Source organism: Microcaecilia unicolor, chromosome 1 (genome assembly GCF_901765095.1).
Source record: "Microcaecilia unicolor chromosome 1, aMicUni1.1, whole genome shotgun sequence".
Lineage (NCBI taxonomy): Eukaryota > Metazoa > Chordata > Amphibia > Gymnophiona > Siphonopidae > Microcaecilia > Microcaecilia unicolor.
In genome coordinates, this window is record NC_044031.1 from 69,666,153 (window position 1) to 69,684,705 (window position 18,553).

Consider the following 18,553-nt stretch of genomic DNA (forward strand, 5'->3'; position numbering starts at 1 on the left):
TACCCCAAGTCAGGAAATGAACATTAGGAATCCCAGTTGGGGAAAGGGGAGTGGACCAAATGTACAACCCTAACCTATTAGTAGTGAGTCAGAAGAGGGAGCTGAGCTCATCATATGCTGAATAACAAGATCTTCAGAGGATGCATGAAAGGAATGACACTGTCAAGATATACAGTAAATACAAGCTGTCCCTGCTGAAATAGAATCTCCCGAGTTACAGCACACCGAGTTCCTTCAAAGGATTAGAAAGCTTAGGTTTATGGCACAGGGTGCCACAAGAACAGGGTGGGCAAGCTTCTGTTTTGGCAGCTCAAAAAAAGAAGGAATGTGAGATTAGTGAGGGAATTAGTCTCTACAGAGGGGAAGAGAATCAAAGGTTACAGACCACTACACTGTCTAGAACAACTAAGGAACTCAGATGACATAGAAACACCCTATAAACATAAATATATAGAATATGGAAGCTATCAGAATAAATGTATACATTTTCTCATTACAGAAACCACAGTAAATGCAGAAACTATAATCCTAATAACACCAACATAAATTGCCTCCATATCCACAACAGCTGTCGTAGGTAAAGGGTCATGGATTTAATATACCACCTTTCTGTGCTACAACCAAAATGGTTTGCATTTTTTATATGCAAGTTCTTTCTCGGTCCCCAGTGGGCTCACAATCTAAGCTTTATACTTCCTGGAGCAATGGAGGATTAGATGACTTGCCCAGTGGGAATTGAACCCAGTTGCCCAGGTTCAGAGCCCACTGTGGTGACCATCAGGCTACTCCTCCATTCTATCATGTTGTTAAAGAGCCAAGGATAGCCAACTCCAGTCCTCGACTGCCACAGACCAACCAGGTCTTCAGGATATCACTTGTCACTGCAGTAAAGAGTAAACACACGGAAACATTAGCCCTTTGAAAAGATAGAATAGAGATTTCCTTATGGGTGAACTACATATTCCAGAAAACATTGATGGACCGATGATCAGAAGCAATTAACGGGCTAGAAGCTGTTAGCGCCATACTAGTGCCTGAGTTTGCTACCGCCCCATGATTAGAGCCCCAAATGCGTGAAATAACGCGCTCGCGGGCTCTGAACGCAACTAGCATGTTGACAGGACATGAGCAGGAGCAACTGGGTTTCGCTCCTGCCCCGACTAGCCACTAGACCACCAGATGTACAATAGGCCCAGAGTGTTCCTATGGGGGGGGTCCGGGAGGGGGCTCATTTTGATTGGAGGAAGGGGAGAGGGAGACTTCTACTGTTCAGATGATGGGGGGGGGGGGGGGGGGGGAGGAGAAGAGAAAGCTAGGGGAACCAGCATAAAATTTCAGTTACACCCAAAAATGTTCTGGCATTTTCAGCTGAAACAAGACCAAACATAAAATTCACACCAGTTTTGGCGTCGAAGTCAAAACCAACACTGAAATTCGGTCGGCCTCTACTACCATGATGCTGTAATGCTTTTGTGTTTCTGCATCAAGGGAGTGTGCATGCAATTTTAGACCAAACAATATCACTGCAAGCCTTGTTGTGCACGCAATGTTCTGGAAACTCTCTCCGTCATAGACAGGAACACAGTGTAGATTCAGAAACTTCTGCCACCATGTTTCAGTTATTATTATTATTATTTATTACATTTGTATCCCACATTTTCCCACCTATTTGCGGGCTCAGTATGGCTTACAATACATTGTAGTTATGGAAATACAATTTGTTACAACTCGATTATGGGTTACATTTTGAGGAGTTAAGTTAAGACAAAGTCAAAGTATCGTTAAGGGAATAGAACAAGGAAAAAGAACGATGGAAGAACAACGGATACTAATAGAGCAACAGAACAATAGCAAGAGAACATTCAGGTATAACATTTTTATCTGTAAATTAAGGTTTAAATGTGATAAAATTACGGGGGATGAGAGTACAGAAGAGAATGTATTGATGCATTGCTAACAGTGTGTGTGGACTTCATGTGTTTTGATCCTTTCGATAGATTTTTTCAAAGAGATGAGTCTTTAATAGTTTGCGGAAGTCGGTTAGTTCGTAGATCGTTTTCAGGTTGCGTGGTAGTTTATTCCAGAATTGCATGCTCATATAAGAAAAGGTTGATGCGTGCAGCACTTTGTATTTTATGCCTTTGCAATTAGGGAAGTGGAGGTTGAGGAAAGTTCGGGATGATCTTTTAGCGTTTCTGGGTGGTAGGTCTATTAAGTCAGACATGTAGGCTGGGGCTTCACCATGGATGATTTTGTGGACTAGTGTGCATACTTTAAAAGTGATGTGTTCCTTGAGTGGGAGCCAGTGTAGCTTCTCTCGTAAAGGTTTCGCACTTTTGTATTTTGGTTTCCCGAAGATGAGTCTGGCTGCTGTGTTTTGGGCTGTTTGAAGTTTTCTCAGTACTTGCTCTTTACAACCTGCATATAGTGAGTTGCAGTAATCCAGATGGCTGAGTACGAGTGATTGCACTAGGCTGCGGAAGACAGATCTTGGGAAGAATGGTCTTATTCTTTTCAGTTTCCACATGCAGTAGAACATCTTTTTGGTTGTGTTGTTTGCGTGAGTTTCAAGTGTAAGGTGGCGGTCAATAGTGACTCCAAGGATTTTTAAAGTTTCTGAAATTGGAAGATTTAGTTTTGGTGTGTTTATTGCGGTAAATTCATTCGTGTTGTATTGGGAGGTAAGTATCAGGCATTGAGTTTTTTCTGCGTTCAGTTTCAATCGAAATGCATCTGCCCAGGTGTTCATGATGTGTAAACTTTGGTTGATTTCATTGAAGATTTCTTTAATGTCTTGTTTGAAAGGGATATATATTGTTACATCATCGGTGTATATATATGGCCGAAGGTTATGGTTTGATAGAAGTTTTGTCAAGGGTATCATCATTAGGCTGAAAATAGTTGGAGAAAGGGGTGATCCTTGCGGTACTCCACATTCTGGTGTCCATGTAGCAGACGTAGTTGAATTTGATGTGACCTGGTATGATCGCGAGGTTAGAAACCCCTTGAACCAGTTTAGGACATTGCCTCCAATGCCAAAATATTCAAGTATGTGTAATAGGATTCCGTGGTCAACCATATCAAAGGCACTTGACATGTCAAATTGTAGGAGGAGTATATTGTTGCCGGTTGCAATCATTTGTTTAAATTTAGTCATTAGGGTAATTAATACTGTTTCTGTGCTGTGATTCGATCGGAATCCTGATTGGGCATCATGCAGTATTGAGAACTTGTTTAGATAGTTTGTGAGTTGTTTTGTTACCATCCCTTCGATTATTTTGGTTATTAGTGGTATAGATGCTACTGGTCTGTAATTAGTTACTTCGCTTGCGCTTTTCTTTGTGTCTTTGGGTATTGGGGTGAGTAAAATTTTTCCTTTTTCCTTTGGGAAAAGTCCGTTTTGTAGCATTTAGTTTACATGGTTCGTTAGGTCTATTATGAATTGTTGAGGAGCTGATTTCATGAGGTTGTTTGGCCATATATCTAGTTTGCAGTAGGATTTGGCGAATCTTTTGAGTGTTTCAGAGATGAGGTCTTCAGATAGTAATTCGAATTCGGTCCAGGTTCTGTCTGCTGGGTATATTCCGTCTTCTGGGTCTAGACAGTCTAGGAGTGTGGCGTATTGAATAGGGCTGGCGGGTATTTTAAGTCGTAGTTGTGTAATTTTCTCTTCGAAGTATTTTGCAAGGTTGTCAACACTTGGTATGTCTTTGCTGTTGTTTGTAACTGGTGTGGTGTCCAGCAATTTATTCACAAGGTAGAAGAGTTTGTGTGTGTCTTTGTAGTTTGGTCCAATCATTGTTTTGTAATGTAGTCTTTTAGTCTGGTTTATGGTGTATTTGTATTTCCTTCGAAGTAGTTTCCAGGCATTTAGTGTTTGTTCATCTTTCTTTTTATTCCATGCACGTTCTAGTTTCCTGACTTGTGTTTTGAGTTTTTTCAGTTCTTCGGTAAACCATGGATTTGATTTTTCCTATGTGATGTTCTGGTTTGGGTTGGGGCGATTTTGTCTAATGTTGTTTTACTTATATTGTCCCATTCTTGGAGGAATTGGATGGTGTCTGCATTTGTTGACCATTCGTTTTGGTAGATCTGTTGCCAGAATGTTGTGGGGTCTATTTTTCCTCTTCTGGTGTATGTTGTTCGTTCACGTTTGTTGATTTTGCTTCTGTGTGTTTTTTGCCAGTTAAGGGAGACATGTGCTTTATGGTGGTCTGACCATAGTGTGGGTGTCCAACTTGTGTCAGTAAGTAGGATAGTTGAGTCTGGGTCGAATTTGTGTGTAATGATGTCAAGTGTGTGTCCTTTTATGTATGTTGGTTGAGTGTTAGGAGCATGTAGATCCCAGAGTTTTAAAAATTCTTTGCATTCTCTTGTGCCTGTTGAGGTGTCGTCTTCAAGGTGTAGGTTAATATCTCCTATTATGAGGATGTTTGAGGCAGAGACACACGTGTTCGAGATGAAGTCCATAAGTTGTGTTTGGGAGTCTTCCCACTTTCCTGGTGGCCTGTAGAATAGGATTGCGTTGAGATGTCCTAATAGGTTTGGATGGTTGATTCTTGTCGAGGCAATTTCAAGTTGTGGTAAGGTGGATTCACCAGTGGTTGTGATGGTGAACTCGGATTTGTGAATTATGGCTATTCCGCCACCTCTTTTTCCATTTCTTGTCCACTGGGTGATTTTGTATTCTGGTGGGCTTGTCTCTAAGATGGCGGGGTCTGTAGGGCTGTGGAACCAGGTTTCCGTGATGAATAGGAGGTCTAAATTATCTGTGGTAATCCAGTCTAGTATATCTACTGAGTTGCTTACTGCTGATCTTGCATTGATGTAAGATTGATGTAAGTTAGAAATAAAGATGCATTCAATGCAACTTGTGCACAGGAACATGCTCAGACATGCCAAGTCACATGATTAGGCCCCTTCTCAAGCTCACGTGCTTTAAGCATCACTCACAAGTATCAACTCCTGGCTCCCTGCTCCCCACCTTCCACATCTTGCATATCTTTCTCTCTTTTCTTCCCCTCTGCAGCCCAGCATTTCTCACTCTTCCCCCCCCCCCCCTCACAGTCTGCCAACCTTGCTTTTGTGAGTGGCAGCACTGAAACCATGCTGCCTCTTCTCTTCCATCTTCATGTTTCTGATGGGCCAGTTGTAGCTGAGGGAAAGCCCTGCCCTGGCTGGAGGCATTGTGTCCTTAGTGCTGCTGCCCACCAATGTAAGGCTCAGAAAATGCTGGGACTTGGCGGGCAGAGATAGCAATGCTGGACCCATTGGAGAGTGGGAGGGAGTCACAGAGCACAAGAAGGAAGAAGAGAGATGGAGATATGTTGGCCCCAAGGTGGTGGGCTGTGCGGGAGGATGAGAAATATGAGGGGGAAGCTGGAAATGGGAAAGGTTTGGGACAAAGAGAGCCAAGGATATGGGCAGGGACAGATTTTGGACAGGGCAGATAGGGACACAAAGGGAAGATGAATTATAGACAGAGAGAGAAGAAATGCCAAATAGAGAGGGAGACCTTGACAAGAGAGTTAAGAGAAGACAGAGTAAAACAGAAATCAGAGACTGGGACCAACACGATTACAAAGTAAAATGACCAGACAACAAAAGGTAGAAAAAAGTATTTTGTTTTCTATTTATTGATTAGAATATGACAATTTTTGTAACATACACCTGCCAGAACTGGTATTAGAAATGGCTGGCCCCTTGAGAAAAACTTCACTCGCTGGTCTTCAACCTCAAGCATAGCGGTAGTAAACTCTCTAGGTTTGGGATGGTAACCACCCTTGGCATCTCTGCATGCTAAACGGTAATAACAATCAGAAGTAGGAAAACAGACATAACAATGAACTACTAGGTAGAATCAGTATAAATTAACATCTTCTAACAGCTTCTGCTCCTCAGGCCATCAACGGTTAGCCACACTCACAGCCGTCTCTGCCATCACACTACAATGTCATGTAAGGCACTCTCAGTAGTCCAAGGTGAATTACATTCAGGTACAGTTGGTATTTCCCTGTATCCATATGATGTACAATCTAATTTTGCACCTGGACAGACGAGCTCCAGAGGGAGCTATAGTGTATAGCCCTTGGCCACGGATGCTCACTGCAATAGTAAGAGTGCTAAAATGGCCGAGAAGGCAGGCTCATGGCAACCTTGGTTCTAGTATAGGTTAATTACAAGTCAGATAAAACCTAAGAAACACAGGAGGAAAATTCCAGGTCCTACATTCTGAACTTCTGGTGTTTCTATCCAATCTTCTTATTCCACATATTCTATGATAAACCCTTTGATCCCCCCAATGTCATATCTGGCTTGATGTTCTCAGAAGCATCTGTTTCAGCATCATCACCCCACATTCTGAAATAGTCTTCCACTTTCCCTCAGGACTGAACCCTTTCCAGAAATTCAAAAGCACCCTTAAAGCCTATTTCTTCAATCAAGCCTTTTCACAAATTCAACGTGACATTTCCCACAGAGCTGGAACTTAGTTTATGGTTGACAGCATAACACCTTATGTCCCATTATCTGTTTTAAGAATGTGACTACTTTTCCTGTTGTATTTTCCTTTTATTTGATGACTTGTTTTATCTTTGTCCATCTTTGTTAAATCTATCTCACCACTGTATCAGCTTTGTAAACTGCTTAGATATTTTACCATGAATTTAAAGTACATAAAAATTAAACTGAACTTAAACACAGAGCTCCAGGGCATTAAGCCTGGCATACTAATTGTATATACACATAGTTCACCAGCAATGGTGTACAGTTTGGTCAACCACAACTATCACTATCCTATAAAGTAAAGTAGCAGACCTGTTGGTATAAGTAGGCCCAGGCCTCAAGGCCTCAGTAATGGTTCAGAGTCAAGTCTGAGCTGTTCAGCATGAATAAGCACAAGTCTGGGGGTGGCTAAAACAGCTTGTATTGGAGGGGGGGGGGGGAAGAAAAGGAAAGGATAGGGAAAGCAACTGAGAATGTTGGAGGCGAGACGCAAGAAAGCGCATGAGTGCTGAATATTGGGGGGGGAGGGGGAAAGAAAGAAACACAAACAAACCTGCTTGGGGCCTTCATTAAATGAAAGGGTCTAATTTACTAATCCTTTCTGTAACCAAATGTTAATATAAATTACATTTTTACCTTGGAAGGAGGGTCCCAGGATGTGCTGGAGGCATCGGATGGTGTCAGTGGGTGGAGACAGCGTTGTTTGCGGTCCCGCCACAATTCCCAGAGTCACAGGAACACCGCATGGAGCTTGTTCCAGGCATGGGAGAGGTGGAAGGCAAGGCCTTGGCTCTGCCAGCGCCTCAAGGCCGAGTCTGGAGACTGTGCGTGCATGTGTGTGACATCATCGTCCATGCACAGAGGCACCTGGCTGCGGTCATGAGCCCGGGCAGGCCCAAAATAGGAGTTTTATAGGATCTGGGAGCCCAAATTTTACATTAAAAAAGGGTGCCAAAAGGGCAGAGGGGACAGCAAAAGGGTGGCACTGGTGGAATCAGGGTGATGCCATGAATTCTGCAATCATGCACCTTTAATAAGAAACTGCCCAGAGAATTATGGGAGGAAAGGGAGGCCAGAAAATGCCCAGAATCTGTGGTTTTGGTGCGAAAACTCATGCATGCCTAGTAAACGCAAGTTAGACTGGCACAGAGAAAAGTTCCTTACTAAAAATATAAAAATTCAATTTTGATCATTTTAAAATATTTCAGGTGACCAGTAGAGATGCCGAGATTCTCTCGGGATGTGTTATAAAGTTGCAGCTTTGCAAAAACATTGCAGAAGTCTGAAAATTGCAGGAGATGGTTAGAGTCAAAAATAAAAGTAAAATCAGATAAGTGCGAGTTTTGATGCTAGTGGACTTGAATTATTCTAGCCTAAACCAAAAATGAAGCTTTAAAATATTTATTTTAACATTGAAAGAGAGTAATGGAATGTATGTGGGCTTGTAAATGTTTGTAAGCTGTTTTCTGATTAGCTGCTCTAGTGAGAAAATGAACCTTCACAGAAGTCTGGGGGAGAGCAGAAGTGCTACTAAGGGGTCCTTTTACTAAGATGCGCTGAAAAATGGCTTCCAGTAATGTAGGTCAGGGGCGTATCTGCGTGGGGCCTCAGGGGCCTGGGCCCCCGCAGATTTCGCCCTGGACCCCCCTACCGCTGCCAACCCTCCCCCTCCGTTGCTCGCCTACCTTCGCTGGCGGGGGACCCCAACCCCCGCCAGCCGAGGTCCGCGTCCTCCTGCCCCAGCCGGCTGCCTTTAAAGAATTCCGTCAGCTGGCGGGGGACCCCCAACCCCCGCCAGCCAAGCCAAGGTCCTTTCATTTTTCCACTGAAGCTGGCGCCGACGAAAGTTTCTTTTGAGTCTGACGTCGCTGCACGTTGTACGTGCAGGACGTCAGACTCAGAAACAGAATGAAGCTGTTTCTGAGTCTGACGTCCTGCACGTACAACGTGCAGCGACGTCAGACTCAAAAGAAACTTTCATCGGCGCCAGCTTCAGTGGAAAAATGAAAGGACCTCGGCTTGGCTGGCGGGGGTTGGGGGTCCCCCGCCAGCTGACGGAATTCTTTAAAGGCAGCCGGCAGGGGCAGGAGGACGCGGACCTCGGCTGGCGGGGGTTGGGGTCCCCCGCCAGCGAAGGTAGGCGAGCAACGGAGGGGGAGGGTTGGCAATGGCAGCGGCTGGGGGGAGGGGGATCGGCAATGGCGGCGGCGGTGGCGGCTATAATGTGCCCCCTCACTCTGGCCCTGGCCCCCCCTACCGCCGCAGTTCAGATACGCCCCTGATGTAGGTATTTGTTTTAGGCACATGCCAATCCATTTTTCAGCACGCCTGTAGAAAAGGCCTTTTTAAAATTGCCGAAAATGGACGTGCGGCAAAATCAAAATTGCAGCGCGTCCATTTTGGGTCTGCGACCTTACCACCAGCCATTGACCTAGCAGTAAAGTCTCACGCAGTAACCGGGCGGTAATGACCTACGCGCGTCAAAATGCCACTTGGTGCACATCCGAAAATAAAAATTATTTTTCGGACTCACATATTGGACATGCGCCAAAACTGAAATTACCACAAGAGCCATATGGTAACCGGGCGGTAACTCTATTTTGGCGCACGTTGGGCACACGTAGACACTTACGCGGCTTAGTAAAAGGGCCCTAAGAGTGTGAGAGAATCTATTAGGTCTTGAAAGTGGGCGTTTGATGATTGTGAAATTAAAAAAAAAATAATAATTTCCAAAATTTAGATTAATTCTGAGGAAGACAATTTTCTGAGAGTTGTATCTGATATTTGGTATAGATGGTATAGTAGTCTAGTGGTTAGAGCATCCATCTTGACATCCAGAGATGCTGCTCCTTGCGATCTTGGGCAAGTCACTTAACTCTCCATTGCCTCAGGTACAAACTTAGATTGTGAGCCCTCCTGGGACAGAAATACCCTGTGTGTACCTGAATGTAACTCACCTTGAGCTAATACTGAAAAGGTGTGAACAAAATCCAAGGGGTCCTTTTACTAAGGTGTGCTGAAAAATGACTTGCAGTAGCGTAGGCGTGGGTTTTGGGCGTGCACTGATACATTTTTCAGCGCACCTGTAAAAAAGGCCTTTTTTTTTTTTTTGCCGAAAATGGACATACGGCAAAATCAAAAATTGCCCCGCATCCATTTTGGGTCTGCGACCTTACTGCCAGCCATTGACCTAGTGGTAAAGTCTCACGCAGTAACTGGGCGGTAATGACCTACACGCACCAAATGCCGCTTGGCGCGCAGCCAAAATCAAAAATTATTTTTTGGCCACGCATATGGGACGCGAACCCAAAAATGAAATTACCACAAGAGCCACGCGGTAGCCGGGCGGTAACTCCATTTTGGCACACATTGGGCACAAGTAGAGCCTTACGCAGCTTAGTAAAAGGGCCCCCAAATCCAAATAAAACCTAAGGCCTCTTACCAAAGTGTGCTAGGAATTCAAAGTGAATGGGATTTATCACCATCTCCACACTGGGAATGGCTAGTGCAGTTTAGTAAAAGGGGTCCATTATTGAGAAGGAGTTTAAGATAGATAAAAGGACGTTTTCAAGTTTGTCAGTTTAAAAGTAAAAAAAATCTGTAAGAGAGCTTTTAAAACTTAGTAAGAGAAGTCCGACCTTTAGTACTTTTCTTCAATCTTGACCAAAACTTAATTTGTTTATTTAGTCAGAGTGAAAAATGTAAAAGTACAGAAAAAAACTGAATCTTTGAAATAGGAAGAGAAAGAAAACTAATTCTTGGAGTTAACTTTAAAAAGGAGTAAAATATTAATGGGAGCTAGTTTTTCCCATTTTCTCAAAGTATTATATTTTCCTCAGAGACTTAAGAGTGAATGGTGTATGATATTTGAGTTCAATGCACTGCAGCTGAAGAGATCCAGAAGAATACAGTCAAACTCTCCTGTTAGTCAAGAGAAAGTAATCAATAAGAATAGTAAGAAAACATAGAGGCCCTTTGACTAAGCCACGGCAGGCCAACTGCTAGCCTACCACACACTAAAAAAGCACTACCTCAGAATGGACTGAGGCGTCCCGCGTTCCAGCACGAGAGGTGTGTCTAGGTGGCAGAGAGTAGGCTTGCCTGAGCTAATCGGGTAGCTCAAGCACATTACCATACACTACCCAATTAGCACAGGAGTAGCGCGGGAGCCCTTACTGCCTCCTAAATAGCGCAGTAATGGCCACGTGCTAATGGGGAAATTAGCTAGTGGCCATTAAAAAAAAAAAAAAAAGCCAACTGCAGCCATTTTTCAGCCAAGCTAGAAAGTGACCAGAGCGTGCAGCAAACCCATTCACTAGTCGCAGCGTTGGTCACTTTCTAGCGCGCCTTAGTAAAAAGGACCCCAAAGTCAGGATTTTTGTTTTTGGGTTTTTGGTGTTTTTTTTTTTTATTAAAAGTACTTTTTAATTTTTTTTAGTCAGAAAAACTACAGTTCAGTGCTTGCACACATTTTAGTGACACACAGGGAGACAGATTCTCTTCTATTATTACAGGGTGAAGACACAGATGAAGTCAACCAAGACAGATGAAAAGATGAAGAAATAAAGAAAGCATGAATACTTAGAGGAAGAAGACAAATTTTAGTGACTCTGGGACTCTAATCATTAAAAAACAAAATGGTCACATGATGTCGTGCTAGGAGAGCGGACACGAGTGAGGGAGCTCCTGGGCCCGGGTTGCAAAAACGAACCCTCCACAAGCAGAATTTTGTGATCTGAACCAGTTTCATGAACAAATAGACCTGGAGAAATAGCAGGGCAGCGGACAAGAACATTAGTAGAGCCGTTAGCATGTCTGGGAAGTCGCAACACTGGAAGAAAGAGAAGGCACCACAATACGACTCCAAGATGGCGGCGGGTGAAGATCCTAGGAGCTCCTCCTTCAGCTCCACATGGGTGGCTGAAGTGGTAGTGGAGGTAAAGAAGGCGATTGCAGACTCCCTAGATAAGCGCTTGCAGGGAGAGGCGGACAAGCTGGACACAGTGGATGGGAAATTGGAATCTTTGAAACGTGAATTCTCCACGCAGTGCCAGCGAGTCTCGGACCTCGAGGATCAGGTGCTGCAGCTTTCAACTTTGACTAACACTTTACAAAGCAAGATGAAAGTACTGGAAGACAAAGTGGACGATATGGAAAAACCGCTCCCGGAGAGGGAATTTACATTTGGTGGGTCTTCCTGAAAGCATTGCGGAAAGGGGTCTGAGACAATTCCTGGAATCCTGGTTGAGTTCTACTCCGGGGCTGTGGGCTGAGTTGGGACCGCTGTGTATTGAATGGGCACATCGGCTAGGCCCGAAGAGACAGGAGGAGTCGCGCTCGCAAGTTGTTATACTGAAGATCCTAAATTCTGCACATAAAACAGAAATCTTGTGGGCTATAAGAGCTAAGGGTTCTCTCACCTATGACAACAAAAAGGTGCTCTGCTTTCAAGACTTCTCGACTCGGGTGGCGGGCTTAAGGAGGGCGTAGCCCCGGTGTGTGCTGAATTGCACCGCAGACATATGCAGTTTGTGTTGATATACCCAGCCCGCCTAAAGATCTTCACGGAAAGCCTGCCACAATTTTATGACTTGCCTGAAGCAGCTCAGGCTTTTGTGCAAGATCTGCCTACTTCCATGGATATGGCCTGAAGGGAGTTAATTGCATTATGTACATCAAATATTGATTCTACATGTTCTTTGGATTTACCTAGGTGACTCAATTTTGCTGACTTGATTCCCTCACAATGGGTTGCGTGCAACATGTTTTTCTTGGTCGAGCAGAGTTGTGGAATGTCGTTGAATGGACCTTTTTACTTTACCAACATCTTTGGTATGGATGCAGCTGCTGGATTTGGGTTTAGAAGTTTTCTGGAGGGATATACAGGGCTTGCACCTATTGGAAGCTGGACCACGGCTGTGGGGCTCGGAGGTCATGGAATCTGGAATGTCAGCACAGACAGCGGGATTATGATGCTAACAGAGGGAACTGTACTGTTTGGCGGATGGACCTGCTATATAACTATCTGGGCTTGCATTCATTACTGAGCGGGGTTTTTTGTCTTTTGTTTTTCTTCTATATGGCATTTATGCCTAGTCTCTGTTTATATGTAAACATGAATCGAATCCTGGTGTTGCAGGGACACACTGATGTCCAGATCTTGAATTAATGTCATAATTACTACATATGCAGATGTTAGATATATTATCATTGGAAGGTGCTATATGGGTCCCTGTACCGCATGTTATATGAGTACTGACTGTCGTGAATGGATGGAGTATTGTATGGATGTTACTGCTGTGAGTGGAGGAAGCTTTGTGTGGATGGTTCCCCTTGTTTTGTTTTTTTTTGTTTATTCACTTATGCCTAGAATCTGCCCTACGTGTAAACTTGCATTGAATCCTGGTGCTGCAGAGACACATTATCACTTAGATGACGATTAACGACATAGTGGTAATACATGTTGATGATAGATATGTTACCATTGCATTAGGTGGATGTCTCCCTTTTTTTTTTTTTTTTGTTATTTCCTGGTTCTATAATACTGTGCAAGGAGGAAACGTTTGTGGTTCGTTTTATATGCTGGTTTGAACTGTTATCGCATAAAGGAGGGTGGGTTTGGGCATATGGGGGGTCCTCACGCAGGGCCTGTCCAAGAGTTGATTGGACTAGGTGAGTTATGGGGTCAGGTGGGGGGAGGGATGTAAAAGGGAAGGGTTTTGGGGGGGGGGGGTTGGGTATAGATTCAGATTATTTATGGGTTTTTTGCTTTTGTGGGGGGGGTGTGTGTGGGGAGCGTTGTTCAAGTGAGTAAGCTCGAGTTATCTGATTCCATTGTCCTCTGGGTTGCTCGGGGGGTTGCTCAAGAACAAGGTTAACAATTGAATTTTTGAAATGGTTTCTGCTGGTGTATCAGATGTGATGCCGGTTAAACTGATATTGTGGAATGTGAATGGAGTCTCCTTGCCCATTTAGAGGCAGAAGATTTTGCAGGACCTGAATCGTTAGAAAGCTGATATTGCGTTTTTACAAGAGACCCATTTGTCTTCATCAGAGTACTCTACGTTTAGGCGATGGTGGGTGGGACAAGTGGAGGAGGCCCCAGCTCAGGGGCATAAGGCTGGTCTGTTGGTTCTCTTCCAGAAACGCTTGGACCTGGTGACACATCAAACATGGAGAGACCCCAGGGGCAGATTTCTGTTAGTGAAGGCTTCGGTAAATAAAAATCTTTTATTGCTTTGTAATGTATATGGACCTAATGTTTATGATCATAATTGGGTAAAATTTTTAAATAAGGTTGCAGGAGTTGTACACATACCCATCGTTATGGGAGGTGATTTCAATATGGTCCACGACCCTGCCATGGATAGATCTGGGGGTCCTGGTGGGGAGATGGGTTCGGTATCAAAAGGAATCCCGCTGCTTCGCTCCAGTCTAACTTATTGGACGTTTGGCGAACTTTAAAACCAGTAGATAGAGATAATACACATTTATCAAGGGCACATGGCTCACAATCTTGGATTGATTACTTGCTTGTGTCTTCAGAGTTGTTTTCCTCGGTAATTTCAGCTGCAATTGGAGCGTATAGTGTTTCAGATCACGTCAACATTTGGTGGTCGGTAGATCTAAAAGGTCCTGATGTTTGGCGCTTCCCCCCTAAATTATACTGGGACCCGGCCTTCCGAGAATTTTTGATGCAAAGATGGACGGAATACCAGCTCCATAATGATGGCTACAAAGATCAGCCAACTATTTATTGGGAAGCGGATAAAGCGGTGTTGCGCGGTGAGATTATGCCTACTCCTCGTTCAAGCAGAAACTGTCTCTTATGTGTTTAATGTACAATAGTAGCATACATCTAGTAGAGCTATAGAAATAAGTACTAGTAATAGCAGGGGCATACCTACGTGGGGCCACGGGGGCATGGGCCCCCACAGATTACGCCATGGCCCCCTCTACATTTGACCCCCCCCCCCCGCCGCCTCCCACCCCCCATCAGGTACCTTGTTTGCTGGCGGGGGTCCCCAATCCCAGCCAGCCGAAGAGTCTTCTTCAGCGCTAGTCGACTCCGGCGCCATAGTTGTGTGATTGTCTGTTTCTGACGCCTTACGTCCTGCACGGGGCTACATGCACGGTGCAGGACGTAAGGCGTCAGAAACAGACGATCACAAAACAAAGGCACCGGAGTCAACCGGCGCTGAAGAAGACTCTTCGGCTGGCAGGGATTGGGGACCCCCGCCAGCAAACAAGGTACCTGATGCAGCAGCGGGGCAGGGGGTGTTTGCAGGTGCGGCGGCAGGGGGGTTTTGCAGTTGCAGCAGCAGGGGAGGGTCCAAAGTGGCGGGGGGGCGGGTCCAAAGTGGCGGCGGGGGGGAGGCGGCTAAACAGTGCCCCCCCACCTCGGGCTCTGGCCCCCCTCCCGCCGAGGTCTGGCTACGCCCCTGAGTAATAGTACATTTCACTTACGAGAAAAGGCCCATTCATAACTAGACAGAAGAGATTACAAAATATTCAAACTGTTCACATTCAGTATTTGTGCTCATTATAAACAAATGGGAAAATACAATCCACAGAAAAGCTCCAGGGACTTGCAATTTCTTACCTCCAGACAGATAATTGATCCTTGATGTCCTCTGAACACTTTCAGTTGGTCTCCCGTCACCACATTCCACCTGCGAATGGTATAATCCATGCTGCCAGAAAACAGCTCCTTGCTTGGCACATCTAGGACCAGGCACAGGATTGCCCCCGAGTGCCCACGCAGCGTCCGATAACAGCACCCGCTGGACACGTCCCAGACCTTCACGGTACAGTCTGTACTGCCAGTCACAAGGAACTCCCGGTCTTGCTGCTCTTCTGGCTCACATTCATTGAACACATCCTGCAGAGAAAAGTGGGCCAAGGCCAAGATACAATTCCGATGTCCTCGGAACTCCTGAATGGGCATGTCCGTCTCTATGCTCCAGCAGCGCGCAGTCCTGTCGTAAGATCCACTAAAAAGATACTCCCGAGCCACCAGGATCCTGTGTATTATAAACAGAGTATAATCGTATAAATCTGTTACATTTATTTTTATTTGTTCATAACTCATTTCGGTTTTACTAGCTCTGGCACCAACTCTATCAGCAAGTGTGTTCAACATTGTCCTGGAGTCTCCAAAAATCTACAAAGCAACTAGAGGGTAATATAGTATACACAAAAAGCATGCAAAGGGGAAAAAACCACAACTGGGTTCTTTCCTCCTTGCATACCCCTGTAAATGTGTCGTTAGGCTAAATCAGATAAAATATGTATACTATATACCTGATCAGCTTAAGACCTTCCTAGAAGCAAAACAACGTTAGAGACAAGTAGTATTGGAATAACGGCGCCATAATTTTCCTCTTTAATTTTGTTTGAAATGGATGTGCACTTCACTAATTCCTATCTCCCCCCCCCCCCCTCCATTGAGGTCTAAAGAAGCCAAATTGTATTAAATATGTGGGAGAAGAATGTCTTTCTGTATTAATACTTGAATTTGTATTTAATGGCTGTATTACACTTAACAGTATTATATATCTGCATAAGTATATAAAAATTAATAAAAATTATAAATTATAAAAAATATTTATATTTGGGGGGGGGGGGAGAGGAGGAGTGTCAGAGGGCAGAGAATGGACATTCCTGCGCTATCCACATTAGCCCAGGAATACCACGCAAGCTCTTACTGTCTACAAAATAGATGGCAGTAAGTACACATGCAATAATATATTTTTTACTTTTTAAATGGCTGCGCACTAATGGCAACTTTAGCACATGGGGGTCCTTGTTCTGTTGGAAGCAGTATTGAAAACCATGTGGGAATACCCTTTCATGAGCACCACCAGATAAGCTATCAAGCGTTCCCTTGGATAGTTTATAGAGTTGTGAATAATAATTTTTTTTAATATTACACTTTTGAAAGTTACAATTTTTTTTGAAACACAGTTAAAAGAGCATCACATTTAAAAAAAAATTTTGAATTGTTGGCCACCAGGTTGCAGGGTGGTGGGAAGAGGAGGGGTTGATTTGTTTTAGGGATCTTCTGGATGATGGGGAGTTAAGACCCTTAGAGGAGATCCGGGAACAGTGTGGGGGAGGTGCGGGAGATACTTATTTTATATACAAGTCAAGCATTATATGAGCCAACAAGGGTGGTTGAAAAGGGACCCGGAGGAATACGAGGAACTTGAAAATTTGTGGGGATCATTGGGGAAAATGAGAAGAGTTATATCTATGTTGTACAAATTGATCAGAGGTAGATCTTTTGAGAAATGTGCTTATATGATAAAATGGGAACAGGATCTGCAAAGGGAATTTACAGTAAATGAGTGGAAGGCTATAGTAATAGAAGTCAAAAAAGCCTCGAATTGTGTGTTGTTAAAAGAAAATGCTTTTAAGATATTGTCGCGGTGGTATTACACCCCGCATCGACTACATGCTATGTTCTCCTTGGCATCCTCACTGTGTTGGAGGTGTGGAGATGAGGAGGGGACTTTTTTGCATATTTGGTGGTCGTGCCGGACTTTACAAACATTCTGGAAGACAGTAACGACAAAAATTTCAGAAAGTACGAATAAGCCGTTTCAATGTACGCTGCATTGGTGTCTTTTGGGTCTCGGTAACAGAAGAGGAACTAAATGGCAGAGGCGCCTAAAGAGGATTTGTTTAACAGCGGCTAAGAGTGTCATTGCAATGCACTGGAAGAAACAGGTGGCTCCCTCAGAGCTGGACTGGACTCTGAAACTTTCCCTGGTCGGGGAATTGGAGCAACTAACGGACAAAAGAATGGGAAGGTACAGCCCATCTTCTGAACTGTGGTCTCGATTTAAGCGATTAACCCAATAAGGACAGTTGACATAGAGCTGGGAGAGGGAGGAGGGGGGGGGGGGGGGGGGGGAAATGTGGGAGAAAAATGAAGAAGTTTACATTGTTGTATTGTAATGATGCTCAATAAAATATTCAAACATTTTTAAAAAAAAATTTTTTTTGAATTGTTTTTGACAGGTGACCACCTTTTTCATTGGTGGGTTTTTTTTTTCCTCTCTAGTATCAACAGTTGTTTTCCACTGATGTTTTTGCAATCTACTGGTCAGAAACCATGAAAGAAGCCCCGTAGCTGAACTGTGTGTTTGTGTCCAAGTTTGAAGCTTGTTGTCAGCTCAGGGCAGTTGAGGCTCATTTGTTTAATTTTTATTTATTTATTTATTTATTGCATTTGTATCCCACATTTTCCCACCTTTTTGCGGGCTCAGTGTGGCTTACAATACGATATGAATGATGGAAATACAATTTGTTACAACTTAGTTTTTGTCTATTAGATTGTAAGCTCTTTGAGCAGGGACTATCTTTCTTCTATGTTTGTGCAGCGCTGCGTATGCCTTGTAGCGCTATAGAAATGCTAAATAGTAGTAGTAGTAGTAGTTATGGATTACATTGTGAAGAGTTATGCGAGACAATCAAAGTGTTGTTAAGGATTATAAACACTGGAACAAAACCTTGAAACATTAGAAGGAGATAGCGGGAAGCTAAAAGGGCATTATGTATGGTATACATATTTCTGTGAGTCAAGGTATGAGTGAGGTGAGATTACGGGGGATGAGAGTTCAGAAGTGGATGTATTGATGCATTAGTGAACAGTGAGTGTGGACTTTATGTGTTTTGGTTCTTTCCATAAATTTTTTCAAAAAGATGGGTCTTCAATAATTTGCGGAAGGAGGTTTGCTCGTAGATCGTTCTCAGGTTGTGCGGCAGTGCGTTCCAGAACTGCGTACCCACGTGAGAAAAGGTTGACGCGTGTAGCGTCTTGTATTTTACGCCCTTGCAATTAGGGAAGTGGAGGTTGAGGAAAGTTCGGGATGATCTTTTGGCGTTTCTGGGTGATAAGTCTATTAACTCAGACATGTAGGCTGGAGCTTCGCCGTGAATGATTTTGTGGATTAATGTGCATACTTTAAAAGTAATGCGTTCCTTGAGTGGAAGCCAGTGTAGCTTCTCTCGTAAGTTATTCTGTTTCATTACGTGGTGCCCT

At 43.9% G+C, this 18,553-nt stretch overlaps 1 protein-coding gene across 2 annotated transcripts in view; it reads right to left on the reverse strand.

Annotated features, from left to right (window-relative positions):
• The window catches only part of WDR86 (WD repeat domain 86), an 81,120-nt gene that overhangs the window by 45,993 nt on the left and 16,574 nt on the right, over positions 1–18,553 (reverse strand). For both annotated transcript variants that reach the window (XM_030189910.1, XM_030189909.1), the window contains exon 4: positions 15,107–15,527. In XM_030189910.1, coding sequence (XP_030045770.1) covers positions 15,107–15,527 — 421 coding nt within the window. The remainder of the gene's footprint in view (positions 1–15,106; positions 15,528–18,553) is intronic.